This window comes from Sus scrofa, chromosome 8 (assembly GCF_000003025.6).
Source record: "Sus scrofa isolate TJ Tabasco breed Duroc chromosome 8, Sscrofa11.1, whole genome shotgun sequence".
In the NCBI taxonomy this organism is placed as follows: Eukaryota; Metazoa; Chordata; class Mammalia; order Artiodactyla; family Suidae; genus Sus; species Sus scrofa.
Window position 1 is genome coordinate 86497038 of NC_010450.4, and position 15545 is coordinate 86512582.

A 15545-nucleotide genomic window follows, 5' to 3' on the forward strand; every position below is an offset into this window, starting at 1 on the left:
ACACTGTCCAGTTTCTGTAAAAATGGTCCCAGTGGCTATTGGGAGAGTAAGGACTGTTTCACATCACTCTCTCCAAAACCCGTTATTATCCCCATGTATTTTTTAACAAATCCTCCCCCCAGGACTTTTCGATAGTTCTCCATCAGAAATTTTGAGTGATTATTTTTCCAGAGAAAGAGCCCATGTGATTGAAGGTAATAGTTATTATCGTGGCTGTGGGTTGTTTTTCTAAAGGCATCCCCTGAAACCTTTACTGTGAAGTGCATTCTAGACCCAAGTAATAAAGCTTGGTATGTGGAAACTCAGCTTTGATCTTGACAGCAGATAAGCTGAGGTCTTGCTGAGCCCAGCACTTGGCCCATTTTTAATGGAAAAGCACGGAGAGTGGAGATACCACCAGGGCTGGTTTCTGTTTCCATCCTGGTCCCCAGTGGTGGCTGCCAAACATCCTATCACAGGACACAGCAGTGGTTTCCTTCCTCTGCCTGTGAAGGCAGCCCCGTTGATTTATACCAAGGCTTCCACTACCTGGCCTTCCAATGCGCAATGACTGATTCTTTGTTTTCTTTTCTTGGCTTGGTGTCACTGCCCTGCTCCTAAGTTTCCAGGGCCTCCCCCACACCCTATAGGTCATCCTAAAGAAAACACCCCAAACTCTTGCCTTTTTTTTTTTCCACCTCCTAACTATTAGATAGGTGGCCCTGAATTCTGCCTGTGCATTAAAGCCACTTAAAAAAAAGTCGTTTTAAGCCAAGCCTTTAAAAATATAAATTCTAGGCTCCATTCTAGACCAGTTCAATTGCATCTCTGACATAAGGCCTAAAATACATATTTTTTTAAAGTTCCCAGGTGATCCTAAAGGAGAATCAATCTAGGATCACTGCCCTAGATGCAGAATGGGGCCACTAGATGCAGAGGCCGATTATAACCTGGTTATACAGCATGACACCGGTGTTCAGAGGCATGCGACTCACTTGCTTTCTGTACTTCAGGATAATTAGCCAGGAAAATAGAAAAGTAGGAAAAATACTGAAAGCCTTGAGATCCCCAGGTTGCTGCCGGTTTCCTGATTGAGTAGGGGTGATAACTTTATTCATAAATGCCTTGTAGGGAATTGGTGGGTTCTCCCCAGCCCCTCCTGGAAGGAATCGTATGGACAGTTTGAGAGACAGTTTTCTTTCATGTGGGCCCTGTGTGGGAGGCTCTGCAGTTTTGTTGGACTTTTATAGAAGTAGAAGACCCAGTCCCAGCCTTCAGGTTTAACTCACAGACTGAGGTGAGCCTCCTGGAAGGCACAAGACCTCACGGCAGGCACACGGCCACCACAGTTCCTTCATGTTCAAGAAAACCCAGCCCGATGGATTTCATCTGAGAAATATTAACCAGGGAAAGGAAGTGGCTGACAAAACACAAGGAGGCATTGGTGCAGAAGGATAGTTTTGAAAGCCCAGAATTATGTATCAGGTTTATTGGTGATGATGATGATAGTAGGTACCCGCCCATGTGGGGCAGGTGCCCCATGTGTCATAGACAGCCTCACCAGGTACATGGTAACACATTCTAAGGTGAAAATTTATGATGAGAGAGGTCGATCTAGTTTTCCCAAGACCCACAGTTCGAAAGAGCCCCCTAGCATTAAAAGCCAGAGCCCAAGAGGTTTGTCTGGATAGAACAGAGATGGACTTGTAAGACATACATGTGAACATAAAATCAATTGGCCTGGTAGAGGCTGGTTAGCGGGGAGTCTTGAAATCACTACTTGGCTTGTGAAGCACCCAACAGCCACTGGAAACTGAGGTTCATTTTTCTTTAAGTACATAATTTCTGAAGTTCCCTGTGCAGTAAATTGGAGTGGGGAGCACTGAAGGAATACACTAGCAAGGATGACACCACTGTGGTGTCACTGCAAGAAGATCCAAGAGATGCAGGAAACAGTGTTTGTCTGTTCATTTGTTCGGAAAATGTTTAAGATTTTATAAGTGCCTGTCTTATGCCAGACATCCCGCTCGGCCCCAGAGATGCGTTATCAACACTTGGTGTGAATTTTCTTCTTTCTTCATTTTTAATGGACAGACATTTTCAAGCACAATAAAAGTCAAAAACATAGTATAATGCATTTCCATTAACCCATCACCCAGTCCCAACAATTATCAACATTTTCCTGATCTCTGTCTCTTCTAACTCCCTCTTTTTTTTTTCTGGCGTATTTTATTTTTTGGCCTTTTTGTCTTTTTAGGGCCACACCCTTGGCATATGGAGGTTTCCAGGCTAGGGGTCTAATCAGAGCTACAGCTGCCAGCCTGCACCACAGCCACAGCAACACCGGATCCTTAACCCACTGGGCGAGGCCAGGCATTGAACCCGAAACCTCATGGTTCCTAGTCAGACTCATTTCCGCTGCACCATGATGGGCACTCCCTTTCATGGCATATTTTAAAGTAAAGCCTAGACCCTATATTATCTCACTCATAAAGCCTTCCTTATGATGTCTAATAGGAAAGCATTTGGAGCATGCCATTTTTGGATGATCCATAGCTTTCATTTCCAAGTTCAATTTTTAAAACTTTGTTCATTCCTCCAAAAACACATAAGCGCGGGAGTTTCCTCATGGCCAAGATGGAGAGAATGCACAGAGGAGACAGAAAGGAGTAGCCAGGGAGGCATAAACGGAAGCAGGAGAATGCAACTAAATGGAATTAAAACAAAACATGTCCATTTATGCCGAGCACTGTAATAAGCACTTTGTAAGTTTTAGCTCTGGAAGCTCTGGGTCATAGGTATGTATCTGTTCAGATTTTGTAGATGCTGCCAGACAGATTTCCAAAATGATTGTACCAGTTGATACTCTGGGCAGCAGCACGTGAGGGTTTGGGTTGCACCATGCCCTTGCCAACACTTGATGTTGTCTTTCAGCTTTTCCTTTGCCCTTTAAATGACTTTAACCCGTTGCAGCATTGCTTCCATGGAGTAAGCTTCAGGCTAGTGCAGAATTTCTTTGTTTTTCTGTTGTACCGCTAAGAGAGAGAAAACCTTACAGATTCTTTTCTGTATCTTCAGATTAAAAGAGTTAGCTTCTGAAATTTAGTTCAATAAACACTGAGACAATCCTAGGCATTTTGGAGTTTGAAAAGGTAGCTAGCCCTCAGGGGCTCCCCTCCAGAGACAAACAGTGTGGGTTCTGGACCGGGAGAAATGATGCTGAGATCAGGACAGAAAACCTCACACCATTTCCTCCACCCTCCCGGTTTAATAGTTAGCCATAGATAGTTCCTCTCTTCCTGTCAAGAAAGTTCTTCCCTTAAAGCATTTTTTCTTATACAAATGGTCTTTCTAGCCTTATTTAACCCGTCTCCGTCCCATGAACTGTTTATCTGAGGGCTTTGAAATTTAGTTCAGTTGGTTGTTAAATGGCTTTAAAAGTCATACAGTAAATACAGGTATAGTCTAGGAGGCCTGTCAGTTGGTGAGAAATGTCCCATGTGAATCAGGATGTGTCTCCATCACTCCTGCAGACCTGACGCCATGTGCTTTAGCAGTTTCTCAGACAGATCAATATTGATCCTTTCCAGAAATTTGGAACTATCCGGGCAGATTTAATTGAGCAGATGAGGTTCAAACAGAGACTGAAGGTGATCCAGACTCTGGAGGATACTACGAAAAGGAATGTGGTGAGTCTTTGGAGCGAAGGCGTGTGGGCTTCTTTCTCTGTCCGTCTTTGCACGCCTTCCCCTCACAAGTCCCTGTTTGACAGACTAAGATGACTTAAAAGAAGAAAATCAGGAAGTTTCCCATTATGACATTTTTGATTATGCGAAATTCATTGTGTTTATGCTTCGTATAGGTACGAACTATCGTCACAGAAACTTCCTTTACGATTGATGAGCTAGAAGAACTTTATGCTCTTTTCAAGGTGAGTTTCAAAGAAAATCCATGTCCATTCAGTGGAATAAAGGAGTTCACTTTAATAATTCAGTTCTAGATTTTTCTGTTAAGTTTTTAAGGGATAGCATAAGGCTCAACATGCATAAATAGGAAGATAAAATCGAGAATAAGAATGGAGCCCTTAATGTGGAAAATAAAGATATTCTCGTAACTCACTTAAGTCGATGTTTTTGTTTTCTTCCTGCTCATATAATATTTTAGCTGTTTCCTTGGACTTAAGAAAATTGGGTGTTACTTTACGTAATCCTAATTGGAACAATGACATGCCAGTTTAAAATTCTTCCTGAAATTCTTGTAAATTATAATTTCCTATACTAAGCTATGTTAAAGCACCCTTTAAAAGAGATATGTAGCTACAGTAAGAATAAAGCTGTTTAGTGTCTAAGGAAAAATCCTTGTTTATATTTCTGTGATTTCCATTTCCAGTTCAGCCCCCCCCGAATCTTGATCCTGAATAAGAACGTATTATGTTAGTAAATAAAGTAGTGCAGAATTTTCTTTTCTTCACAAAAAAATACTTTTGTCTTAACTATCATTACCAACATCCTACGTAAAAGTGTGGCAGTTGACAGGAAAAAAAGTTAAAAGATGCCTTTTAGGCAGGTACCAATTTTATCATACTCTAATTGGTTAACATCTTGTATATAGTGACTTTTACTTCCGGAACAAACCTGGCTGTATCGAGGACCACAAAGATGGCACAGGAATGAAATAAAGGGACAAACATAAAGATCTGAGTTGGACACTAATAGGTCTTAGGATCAGAGAATGTGACAGCAGGAAATGTTTTCACGAATGTCCCAGTTGCCTCTTAGCTCCTGGAGGCACCATCATTTTGTTTGTTTGTGTCGCTAGTGCCTAGTTTAGTGTCTTGCCTCCATCGATGTTCCAAAGGTGTGTATTGACGACGTAGGTAAATTAATTAGTGGTCAGTTGTCAGTCTAGTACAGTCTGCATGCTTCTAATGCAGACACAGAGAGACAGAGCTGTTTGCATAGCTGAAGAGTGATGGCTTTGGCAGCCCAGCAGGGTGACTGAGTGGACAACAGCGCCTCCACCAGCTTGCGTTCAGTAGAATTTACTGTCTGCTGTCAAGTAAACAGTAAATTCTCTAGAGTGTGTCATCTCATTCATGTTTTTTTTCAGCAACATAAAGCACTGTGGCTAATGGATCCAGGTAAGTTGGTTTTCCATAAGGAAGGAGTCTCTTTTCAAGTCATAAAAGAAAAATGTAATGATCCAACTTGGATCAAAACAAAAAAAATGAAATGATCCAATTGAGATCAGATTTTATTTTATTTTTTTAACTGTAATTTCTATTTATTGAGCAGTAGTTTCATATGTAAATTTTTTTAATAATTTTTTATTTTCCCACTGTACAGCAAGGGGGTCAGGTCATCCTTACATGTATACATTACAATTACATTTTTTCCCCCACCCTTTGTCTGTTGCAACATGAGTATCTAGACAAAGTTCTCAATGCTATTCAGCAGGATGAGATCAGATTTTAAAAGGATACTGGGACCTGAGGAATCTGCTTCCAAAGGTGGTGGGAGCCAGGCCAGGATTTGGGGTGTCCAAACAGAACGGGGATTAGCAGCGGAAGCGACAAGACTACGGGCAGTTAATGGGATGGGCTATGGCATTGGAAAGAGGACGCTGAGTTTGGGGACACCAGGAAAAGGAGGTTTAGGGCTGGTTGTGCAGAAGTCCCAGATCTAGAGATCACTGAAGCTGTGTCTTCTTACATGGGCACCCCTGCATTCTCCAGTCTGTGCATATCCGGGTACCAGATGTGTCATTTGCATGCTGAAAAGATGCCCGAAGAAATCTTTCCTTATACTCCAAAGCCCTGCCCTGAGGGTATGTTGGCAAACGCGAATTCCCCAAGTCTACTGAGCACCCCAAGAAAGAATTCGAGCCCCTTGGTTAGGGTCAGGGATGGGAAGGTTCTCTGGTATTGTGATGAAAACTTCAGTTCCACATTCTTTCTTAAATCTTTTGGACAGTTTAATGAGCTATAATTCATCTGGATAAACATTTATTCAGTAAGTGTCAGACACCCTGCCAGATGCTTTAGACCTTTAAAAAGCCGATTTTTGGGGATTTTCCTGTAGATACAAAGGAAAGAGACAGTCATCTCCCACGGAGCTCCCTGCTGGGACTTTGGGCTAAAACTTGGTAGAAAACGGTGAAAGGCTGCCACCCTGAGGCAATTGGATGGAAAATGTGATTTGTCTTAATTTCTCTTGATATCTTTCTAAATTAGTCCCTAGTCCCCAAATGATGGTGTCAGGGGTCTCACCCAGGAAGAGGGACAGACATATCTGCATGACTTGTAATTTCCTCATGGCTGTGAGCACCATGGAAGTGCCTGCACCACAGTCAGGCCTGGTTCCCGAGGGCACTTTAGTTAGAAAGAAATGCTTTGGGCCACCTTCATCCACTGACGAGGCTGCAGTAGCGTAGACCCTTCTCAGGGATGTGCCACCAACACTGTCCCACCCATAGAAGGCTGCTGGGCATCCCTGGTGATCGCTCCGAGTACAGCTCAACCCCTGTGGCCCCTGGGACCTCATCCTCTGCCTCCCTCCCTCTGACATCACCACCATACCACTGCCCCTGCTTAGCAGCGCAGGTGCAGCCCCAAGGGCTGGTGAACTTGATGTACTTCCTTTATTCTCCAGAGGCCACGTTGGAACCTCCTCCTCCTCCTCCTCCTCCTCCTCCTCCTCCTCCTCCTCCTCCTCTCTTGCCCACTCCCACTCCTCTTTGGGGGGATTATTAGCTACAATTTCCAGTAAACACTTAGGACGAAGACATCGGCCTTTGCTCTGCTCTAAGTGAGAACAACTCTGAAGTACTAGACAGACACTCATACTGACGCTGCCTTCTCAGAAGCCCTAGGCGAGGGGGAAAGACCTGCTTTTGAAGGTGCTGTTGTTATTGCAGTATTTATACATGCCTCTAATGAAATACTCAGACAGAACAATAAGGAATAAAGTACAAAATAAAGGCTCCCTTTGGAGCCTCCCCAGCCTACCACTGAGTGTTAACTGTCTAGGTGGAGGGGAGAGGGGGTGGGCGGGCTCCTGGCCTTTCTACTAGACGTTTTATCTCTGCGGTCTTCCCAGAATGGGTGTGTATTTCTCCCAGAATCGATATGACCTCATGAATAAAGAGGCAGCCTTGTTTCCAAGGACAGAAACAGGAAGCCTTTTCTTGGATCTCTGTTCTCTTCAGTAGTAAATGCTACTCGTCATTTTCCTGGAGCTCTTTCCAGGCGTGTGAAGCAGGAGGATCACACACCTGTAGCCTGACTACTGAATGGCTACAATCATACTTATGTGATTTTGGTGACCAGGAGGCCGGAGGGTTCTGGGACACTAAACTAGGACTTTGGAAACCCAGAGTCACAGCATGATTCTGCTTTGACTCACTGGTCGGATGACCTTGTGGAAGCCCCTTACCCTCTGGGCTGTACCAGCCTCACCTAGGAAACAAGGTGATCGGGTTGCCTGAATTTCAGATCCTCTTCAGGTTAACATTCTATGTATTTTAAGTTAAAAAAAAAACTAAAAAATCTTATTTGTCTTTATGGGAATTATTTCTTAAAGTGCTTGTGAGTGTGTGTAAGGGTGGGGAGAGAAAAAAATGGGGTGGTGGGGTTCCTTTCTTTTTTTCTTCACCTACTCCAGTATGAATCAGGTTTTTCATGCCAGATGTAAACACAGTGGTTGCCATGGAGTTGGTGGGAGGGGGGGTGGCCAGGTGGAGATGTGGGCAGAAGAGAAAGGGGTGGGGAGCCTGGGACGAGAGCCCCAGGAGGTGCACAGGGGCACACAGCTGACCTAAAGTCTTTTTCCAAATTTGAAGCTGGGCCTTTATTTCTGGTATTTCCCTTGTGAGGTGCCGTCTTCAATATTCAGCCTGTTCTTTTGATTTTTCAGGCAGAGCATCTAACAAGCTGCTACTGGGGCGGGAGCAGCAACGCACTGGACCGGCACGACCCCAGCCTGCCTTACCTGGAGCAGTACCGCATCGACTTTGAGCAGTTCAAGGGCATGTTTGTTCTGCTCTTTCCCTGGGCCTGCGGAACCCACTCTGATGTGCTGGCCTCCCGCTTATTCCAGTTACTGGACGAAAATGGAGACTCTCTGATCAACTTCCGAGAGTTTGTCTCTGGGCTGAGTAAGGACGAGAAGCTATTGCATGAGTTGGGGTGTGGGGGAGTGGGGAGATGGGTCAGTAAGCGCCCTGGTCCTCAGTGCTGCCCTCAGAACCAGAGCCCTGCTACAACAGAGGAGCACATTTTAAGGTTTGCAAGCTGATTGGAAAATTCGTTTTTACTTAGTGGATATATGATCGAATCATTACCTCTCATTTGATAATTCGCAGCACTAGTTAAAATATGTTATCAGAAAATTCACAGGAATGTCAACTTAAATACTGAAACCAGAGACCATGATCACCTTACAAGGGAAGAAGAAATGTTGGGATGTATTGCTTTTTTTGTCAAAAAACTATATTTATATTACATATATCTTATAACATTTTTATAAAGCATTTCAAAATGTTTTTAAGAAGGGGCTGAAAAAACCCACAGCAGCTCTGCAGTCCAAGTGGAAGTCCTTTCTCTCCATTTTGTGTGTATCCTGAGAACACACACCCGCACCTCACAAGCAGTATGCCTTTCTGTGTGTCACCTTTGCTGTCTGACTTGTGTACTGCCCTGAATTCCAGTAGACTCTTGTTCTGTTAATATTTGAGCAAAAGAGCTATGTGGTAGTTGCGCTTGGCCGGCCTGATAGAGGCTGTGGATGCAGCAGCGTTATGTCAGGTTACCAGAATGAGATAGGGAAACAGTTTTTAAAGTCTCATTGTGCCACTCTGTGACCTTGGTCCATGCACTTGAAAGTGACTTGCCAAGGAAGATGAAGGTGTCATGTATAGAGAACTGTGATTCCAGAAAGCACCCTATCTTTATTTTTTATTTTTTATTTTTTTTGTCTTTTTAGCTATTTCTTGGGCCGCTCCTGCAGCATATGGAGTTCCCAGGCTAGGGGTCGAATCGAAGCTGCAGCCACTGGCCTACGCCAGAGCTACAGCAACGCGGGATCCGAGCCACGTCTGCAACCTACACCACAGCTCACGGCAACGCCGGATCCTTAACCCACTGAGCAAGAGCAGGGACTGAACCCGCAACCTCATGGTTCCTAGTAGGAATCGTTAACCACTGCGCCACTACGGGAACTCCGAAAGCACCCTATCTTTAAAAATGACTGGAAAGCTTAAAGGCCAAAGATGCTGATGGTTGTTAACAAGGCAAAGGGAAGTAGATGAGGTCCTCTTAGATAAGGAAAAACCGTTTGCATAAAGTATTCAGATATATGATTTAAAAGGACATGAAAGTAACCAGCCTTTATTAAATGTAGGCACTACTGTGATGCTTTAGAATTTGTACTTTATTACCTTATCAAAACAACAGACCTTTAAGGTAATATTAGTATTGATAACTAACATTTATGCAGCATTTACTCAGCTAGGCACTGCCCTCCCTCGTGCTGTATATGCATTTAATTTTCCTAAAGCAGGAGTTACCACTGTGGCCAGCAGGTTAAGGACGCAGTGTAGTCTTGGTGAGGATGTAGGTTCAATCCCTGGCGTCACTCAGTGGGTTAAGGATCCGGCATTGTGGTGATCTGTGGAGTAGTTCGAAGATGCTGCTCAGATCTGGCGTTGCTGTGGCTGTGGTGTAGGCTGGCAGCTGCAGCTCCGATTCGACCCCTAGCCTGGGAACCTCCATATGCCAAGGGTGTGGCCCTAAAAAGAAAATAACAACAACAACAATAATAATAATAATAATAATAATTTACCTAAGGCATGCAACTACAAAGTTAGAGTTTGACCTCAGGCACCCTGGAGGCAGTTTGGTTACTATTATGCTTTTATCACCTGCTTACTAGCGCTATCCCCATTTTCTGTTAAAGAGATGGAGGCTCAGAAATATTAGGTAATTTGCTGGGACATTTGTTTTCAGCAGGTCAATTTATATCTGCTACTGAACTGAACTAAAAGGCACAGTTAGTATGTGGCGGGCCCAGGATTCCGTGGAGGGCTGTCTCATCCTGTTCTCATGACTCTGTGCTAAGGACAGCAAACAGGATTTTTTTTTTTTTTTTTTTTTTTTTTTAGGGAAGAAGAGGTATTAAGTTTTTAATTACACAAACAGGATTTTTTTTTTTAAGAGAAGAAGGAGGTATTAAATTTTTAATTACACAAGTAGCACATAAATACATCCTGCTTTTTTAAAAAAGTGAAACAATCCAGACAAGGCTAAATACCTTTTTGACCCTCTCCTAATCTTTTCTGCCCCAAAGTAACTGTTATTATCACATTTATGTCTACCAAAAGGGAGATTTTTAAAAATTACCTTGGGACAAGAATAAGGAAGAGGAAAAAGAGACAGATTCTGCCTGTAGAAAACGTTGTAGGAATTGTGGTCTCTGCACGTGGGTGGAAAAAGAATTTTCCGGATTTAAACCAAGGTGTAGAAAAGACAAGTCTCTTGAGGCAAGAGACACTGTTTACACAGTGGGCCAACTTCCTGATAATCAGGGAGAGCCAACTTTGGGCACACGGAGTGGTCTTGCCATACATCTGTTGACCTGCCGATTGGTTGGGGAAAGGATGAAGTCTTTGGATGCACTTGCTGCTTGGTTGGGGAAGGATGGGGTCTTTGGATGCACTTACTGGCTGGTTGGGGGCATATGTTGCCCCTGTGGGGGTAGGGTAAGAGTGGCTACATACCTTTTCTAGTGGGGGGGGCAGGAAGGAGTAGGCCAGGTTGATCAAGGGGAGGAGGTGAGCAGCGGGCTCCATACCTTTCTGAGTTGGGGAGTCGGCCGAGTTTCGGGGCGGCGAGGTCCTTAGGAACATCGCAGAAATTACAGTGAGACAGGTGGGCTGATAAGGGTCTGGCAGTTCGTATCTCAGCCTGAGAGTTTTTGCGTTTTATCTCCCTAGAGAAGCTTTGAAGTCCCATAGGGGTTTTTGCCATAAAAATCTTTGCCACAAGCAGTTTCACTGCTCAGCTAATTGGCCACGAGGTCATTTTGCCAAAAGAGATAATTAGTTGACAATTAAGACACTAGAAAGGGATAAGGTAGCAGTTTTTACAGATCCTTTGGTCAGCATGGTCATCCCTCTGCTCAGCAAAACCAGAAGTTTACCAAGCTGTGGCAAATAGAAAAGATGGGGATACTAACTCACTGCAGCCTTCGAGAGCATTAATGATTGATTCTTCAGTTAATCCTGTCCCACAGCTTGTCCTCTCAGGCAGTGTTTACCATGTTTATTACACAGAATGAGAAGTTGGAGGCAAAAGAAGTTGTTTCCATTGTGGCTCATTGGAAACAAATCCAGCTAGTATCCATGAGGATGTGGGTTCGATCCCTGGCCTCGATCAGTGGACTAAGGATCTGGCATTACTGTGGCTGTGGTGTAGGCCAGTGGCTTCAGTTCTGATTGGACCTCTAGCCTGGGAACTTCCATATGCCACGGATGTGGCCTTAAAAGGCAAAAAAAGAAGAAGAATCAAGCCCCTCTTATCACCCCAAAAGGAAATATTATGTGATCCCTGATGAGTATGGTTTTTTTTAAATGGTGTTAACAGAAGCTGGCTTAGATTAACTCGCTGAATTAATGCAAAAATTGACATCTTATTTTCTAGTATAAGGTACTGTCAGCCAGTATTTTTCTTTTTTATGGCAAAATGTTCTTATATCCAATTAGTTGTGGGTCAAAACTGCTTGCAGCAAAGATGTTCATGGTACAAACACCAGACACATGTAGAAAGTGATAGGGGTAAATATAAATATTTAACTTACTTAAGCTTAGTCGAAACCCCACAAGGTAAATACTCTTCAAAATCTTCCAAAAAGGAAAGAGAGGCTTGCAGTCCGAGGTAGTGAAAACACTGGAAAAAATATTTAGTTTCCTTAAAATGCAGTTGAGGAGTTCCTGTCGTGGCTCACAATCTGACTAGCATCCATGAGGAAGCAGGTTCGAACCCTGGCCTCAGTGGGTTAAGGATCCGGCGTTCCCATGAGCTGTGGTGTAGGTTGCCGACGTGGTTCTGATCCCACATTGCTGTGGCTCTGGCGTAGGCTGGCAGCTACAGCTTGGATTCATCCCCTAGCCTGGGATCCTCCATATGCTGCCAGTGTGATCCTAAAAAGACAAAAAAAAAAAAAAAAAAAAAAAAAAAAAGAATTAAAATGCAGTTGAGTTCTTTGAGCAAAGTAAACTCTACCCTGGTTTGTGAGGGGAACTCTGAGAGCTGTAGTCAGTCATGCAGGTCAATGGAGACAGACAAGGGACCAGAAAAGGGAAATTCTGTTTATTATGTTTCTAAGTGTTAAGAAACTAAAGAATGAATTCTCGGAAAAATGGATCAGTAAATTCAATGTACATCCCCAGGAAGATCCCTTTAGAAATTAGTGAATAGGAGTTTCAGATCCTGTGTTTCCTCTTTTCCCAGATATGATTAATTTTCACTGAGGTGCTCTGAAAATACATTATACAAAGGATTTTCTGATTCCTGCGATACATAGGGACTTTGAGGGAAAAAGGAACAGAATTCTTGGGGTTGAAGCAACGGTGATGTAATAGCAGCTAGGTTAGGCTAAATTAAATCGAAGACACATTAAGAGACTCAAAGAGCAACCAGAAAGGATTTCTAAAATGAGTCATTTGGAGTTCCCATCGTGGCTCAGCAGAAACAAATCTGACTAGCATCCATGAGGAGGCAGGTTCAATCCCTGGCCTCGCTCAGTGGGTTAAGGATCTGGCGTTGTTGTGGCTGTGGTGTACGTTGGCAGCTACAGCTCCGATTCAACCCCTGGCCTGGGAACCTCCATATGCTGTGGGTGTGGCCCTAAAAATATATATATATAAAATAAAATGAATAATTTGAAGCCCTCAAACATACATTGAGATTATTTCTGAACTCTCACTATTGTTTGGGGTGTTGAGGCCTAGTCACCTGACCTTTCTTATTAATAAAGAACACTATTTTGTACCAGTTGCTATTCTAAGTGTTAACACTTTTAGTTCTCACATTTCTAGGCTCCCAGTGTCACCGATGTCCCAATGGCACTGGCAGAATCTTCTCCTTTGTCATCATGCCTCACGGAGGGGAAACTGAGGTACAGGGAGATTCATTCTCCCAAGGGCTCAAAATAAGTGCAAAGGATTTGAAACCAGGCATCCTGGTTCCAGAGCTTTTAACCCAAATATGTCCTGGCCACCTTTCTGTCACACAATATCTTGGTTTCAGTTTGTAACCAGGGGGACACTTAAGCCTGGAGGGGTTGCTGGCACCATGAGGAGTTTCTCATTGGTTCTCATGTCACTTCTAGGTGCCGCATGCCATGGGGACCTCACGGAGAAGCTCAAACTCCTGTACAAAATGCATGTCTTGCCTGGTAAGTGGCCCCACAGAGTAGCACATGGACCTGTAACCCTGGCCTGGCTTGGAATCTTTTGGTGTGACCTGTTTAACTTTTTTGGTATGCAAAATCAGTCCTTGGTGACAAAGAGCAAAGGAAACAATACTATTTGCATCGGTTCCTGAGTCAGCAGGTGCTCCATTCAGTGGTCATTCACCGGTTTAAAGTTTGAGTTGCAGTAATAGAACAGAGCAGGCTTCTGCCAGAGAACAAATAAATAGCATTTGGTAGCTCATGGGATTCTGAGTCTAGGGGGGAGCGGTTTTACCCCTGGCTGGGAGAGATGGTGAGGTGTTCAATAGTTTTAAACAAGGCTGGCCCAGCTGGTGTATCTAGCAAATGCTAAAAAAGGAAGGGAGGGAGGAAAAGAGGGAAGGAAAGAAGAGAAGAGAGGGAAGGAAGAGAGAGTGAGAGCAAGAAAGGAAGGAAGGAAGGGAAAAAATAAGGAAGGAGGGGAGAAGGAAGGAAGAGGGAGGGAGGGAGAAGGGAGGGGGGAAATTGGCCCTAAGGATAGAGATAGGGTAAAATTATAGATTTGGGAATGATCATTATAGCATACAGTTTTCTAAAATTTGGTTCCTAAAGCATCATTCTATAGGATTTAGAAAAGTCTCTGAAAAGGGGAAATGTAAAGGGACATTTGGTGGGGCTTGTTTAAAAGGTGGAGTTAAATGGAAGAGCCCCTCCCCCACAAGGTTTGTGAGGCGGTGGGCATTCGAGGCCCCCCCGGGGAAGTGACCCCACCCCACCTCTGTAGCTTCAGCTTCTCGTGTCATTGCTTTAACAATTAAAGCACACTTGCATTGAGTCCCAGCCTAGCCAGTGAGAACCACCTCTGCTCCCTCTCCAGAGCCGTCCTCTGATCAAGACGAGCCAGATTCTGCTTTTGAAGCAACTCAGTACTTCTTTGAAGATATCACCCCAGAATGCACACATGGTAAGTGACTCTCCGCCACCAGGGCCACTCTGTTTCTTTTCTACAGAGCCCTCTGTTATTGGGAGGAGGGGCCTCCAAAGCCAGTCAGTCCAAGAAGTGAATGAACACAGTTGCCGAGTATGTTACTTCCTTTTCAGATTTTTGAAGTCGGTAACTACTGGGGAGTGGGTCCCCCTGAAAGGACCATGTACATTGCGTCCCGCTGGCTTAGAAAGAGCAGCACCTGTGAAGTGTATATGTGGCCCCCGTCTCCCCGATAGGGTCAGACTCATTGGGAAGGTCATCCTGTTATCATGACGCTGCTCTCCAGATTCGGGACTAGCTGCTCTATCAGACGTGCTGCTCTGTAACAGACGGCAGCAAACTTCTGTACACATTTGTACAGGCCTCTGAACTCAGAGTGGCTCTTAGATTTTTTAATGGTTTTAAAAATCGAAGGTTGGGAGTTCCTGTCTTGGTGCAGCGGAAACGAGTCGGGCTGGGGACCATGGGTTGTGGGTTCGGTCCCTGGCCTCACTCAATGGATTGGGGATCCGGCATTGCCGTGAGCTGTGGCACAGGTCAAAGCCGAGGCTTGGATCCTGTGTTTATGTGGCTGTAGCGCAGGCCGGCGGCTGTGGCTCTGGTTGGACCCCTAGCCTGGGAACCTCCATATGCTGCGAGTGCGGCCCTGAAAAGACAAAAAGGCAAAAAATAAAATAAAAATAAATATAAAATAAAAATCAAAGGTAGAAAAAAAAAATTAAAGGTTGGCGTTTGGGTCGTGGCTCAGCAGTTAATGAACCCAACTAGCATCCATGATGATGCGGGTTTGATCCCTGGCCTTTCTCTGGGTTAAGGATCCGGTGTTGCCGTGAGCTGTGGTGTAGCTCACAGACGTGGCTCATATCCTCATTGCTGTGGCTGGCAGCTATAGCTCCGATTCTACCCCTCGCCTGGGAATCTCCATATGCCATGGGTGAGGACTTAAAAAGACAAAAAGACCGAAAAAAAAAAAATCAAAGGTAAAAGTGTATTTCAGGACAAGAGTGTAATATTTAAACTTAGTGCCTACAAATAAAGTTTTATTGGAACACAGCCAGGTACACAGCCAAGCTCATTCATGATATATTGCCCATGGCTGCTCTCACACTAGAATTACCCAAAATATTGGC

General features: G+C 44.2%; 1 protein-coding gene across 1 annotated transcript in view; it reads left to right on the top strand.

Moving 5' to 3' along the window:
* TBC1D9 (TBC1 domain family member 9) overlaps positions 1–15545 on the top strand; it is a 115438-nt gene that overhangs the window by 94293 nt on the left and 5600 nt on the right. The window contains exons 14-18 of the mRNA XM_021101555.1: positions 3570–3668; positions 3842–3910; positions 7893–8133; positions 13365–13430; positions 14305–14391. Of these exons, the coding sequence (XP_020957214.1) occupies positions 3570–3668; positions 3842–3910; positions 7893–8133; positions 13365–13430; positions 14305–14391 (562 nt within the window). The remainder of the gene's footprint in view (positions 1–3569; positions 3669–3841; positions 3911–7892; positions 8134–13364; positions 13431–14304; positions 14392–15545) is intronic.